This window comes from Pteropus vampyrus, unplaced genomic scaffold, assembly GCF_000151845.1.
Source record: "Pteropus vampyrus isolate Shadow unplaced genomic scaffold, Pvam_2.0 Scaffold174, whole genome shotgun sequence".
In the NCBI taxonomy this organism is placed as follows: Eukaryota; Metazoa; Chordata; class Mammalia; order Chiroptera; family Pteropodidae; genus Pteropus; species Pteropus vampyrus.
The window spans coordinates 1,055,271-1,057,412 of NW_011888955.1; the positions used below are offsets into that span (position 1 = coordinate 1,055,271).

At 37.6% G+C, this 2,142-nt stretch overlaps 1 protein-coding gene across 1 annotated transcript in view; it reads left to right on the forward strand.

Moving 5' to 3' along the window:
• The window catches only part of USP53 (ubiquitin specific peptidase 53), a 32,076-nt gene that overhangs the window by 15,167 nt on the left and 14,767 nt on the right, over nt 1-2,142 (forward strand). Inside the window, exons 9-10 of the mRNA XM_023536965.1 lie at nt 336-491; nt 1,709-1,855. Of these exons, the coding sequence (XP_023392733.1) occupies nt 336-491; nt 1,709-1,855 (303 nt within the window). The remainder of the gene's footprint in view (nt 1-335; nt 492-1,708; nt 1,856-2,142) is intronic.

Here is a 2,142-nt window from a genome sequence, read left to right on the forward strand (position 1 = left end):
AAAAAAAAAAAAACTAAAAGTTTAAAAAAAATAAAAATAGAGAAACCTTTTCTCCCCAGTGGCTTCAGGGCCCGCCTGCCACTGCGGTCGCACAGACACAGGAGGGCGTGCATGGCTGGCCGTGTTTTCCAGTGGCGAGGATCGAGATGGAAAGCTCAGGGCTGCTAGGCCGTTCTCAGTGCATTACAGAGCATGGAGCAACCCTTAAAACATGTCAGATCTTGAGTTTCTAAGTAATTTCGTCTGCAGCATTAAAAATGTCTAAAAAAATGATTCAGACATCACTTCTGGCGGAATGGGGGCCTGGATGACACATTTTTGTCTGTCTTTTTAAGGATGTGAAAAGCCCTCAATTTATAATTCAAAAGATAATTCAAAAGAAAATGGATTTGGTGATCAGGCAAAACAGAGAGAAAATCAGAAATTTCAAACAGATAACATTTCATCATTTAGTCGGAGCCACATTCAAACAAGTGGTGGTAGAGGACCAGGTATGTGTTTAAATTGTCATTTTTACATCGTCCCTGAGTAGTCAAGCCTCCTCCTTTCTTCACTTACTGAATCTGGAATTCCTGGTGAGGACCACACAGAAGGACAGTGCATGACTGGCTGTCCGTGGCCATGAAGAGACAGTAACAAACATAATAAAATTTTGTCTTTTGATGTATTCATTTTTCTGAGACACGTAGTTTTATCTGAGCTGTTTGCCTCGACCGGGTTTGAGTTTCTCCACGTACTCTGAGCTGTAGTGGGCTGGAGGCGATCTGGACTGTTACCAAAAACACTGTAATGTGTCCTCTCCTTCAAACTGTTACTTATTAACTTCGAGAGGAAGAACATGAGTTAATAATTTGGCTCCTAAGCCAAAATTAAATTTACCATTAGTGAATGCAGTAGTTCAAAGTTACTGTTGTAGTTTGTTCCTAATGTCCTTTTTATTCGACTCTCTCTTATCGTCCCACGACTTTTAATTTTCACAAACCGAGTTTGTGACTCAAAACTAATTGGGTGGATATTCAAGGTGATTTTGTCAGTAACTTTTAAATACATTCATGCAGTAATGTCTAACCACAAAAATAGCCCATAATCAAAGGTGATAAGATTCGGAATTAATCAACAAAGAACTACAAGAAGCACTTTTAAAAATTCTTAATAGAACTGTACCTTTACCGTCTTAAGTGTGGGTACTCTTAGATTGAGCCATTATCTGTTTTTTAAAATATACCTACTTTTAAGAAAACCTAGGAGCTCTGTATATGTTAAAGAACGCAAACATTGGAACCGGACAACTTGAGTCTCTAATCCTGGATATGTATGACAAGTGAGCTTGGACAAGTTTTTGACTTCCATTTCTTGATCCAAAATGGAGACATTAATTGTACTCACCTCCAAGAGTTAAATGAGCTGAGACGTTTGGAATAGTGCCCGACACATATCACGACTCGGTTACCTTTAGCCCTTAGGAGTTCAGTAGGAGGTCTCGCGTTAGGAGCCGGACAGGAAATTTTAGAGGATAACTTGCCTCTCCAGTGTCAGGGTTAATACACTGACTCTTTTTTAGTTAAGCATTAAAACGAGTTCGTTGTATACTTTAATCTATGTTTTGTTTGTAATATTTGCGTCTTAAATATTTTATACGGTTTAACTTGTACTTCTATCGAATGATTGGAAACGAGCTGCATCGTTATGAGAGTGGTTTCCTTTGCAGTGAAGCTAAGTCACAGCGATCAAAGGGAAAAGATGAAAGGTATTTCCAGAGAATGTGCTCTGAAGGCCATGGAACAGAGAAACTTACTTAGCTCACAAAGAAGAGATCTGGAGAGGGGACAAAGGAGAGACTTGGGTCGACATAGAGGTGAGTGAAGAGCTCGTAGCATTCATTTGAAAAGGGGCAACTAAAGTCTTATTTTAAAACTAAATTTTATAGCTTTAAGACAATTTAATATAATTTAGAATATATTTATGTATTTGTATGGTATGTATCTTAAATATAATTTCTTTGATAGAAAGTCTGTAAATGTAAATTTATCCTTGCTTTTATTAAATTCTAGCCTGGAATGTTTGTTCGTTTTGCTCTTTTAACTTTTAATTATAAATTCACCCATGTGGTGTGTCCCAAAAATGAGGAAGGCTATAAAATTA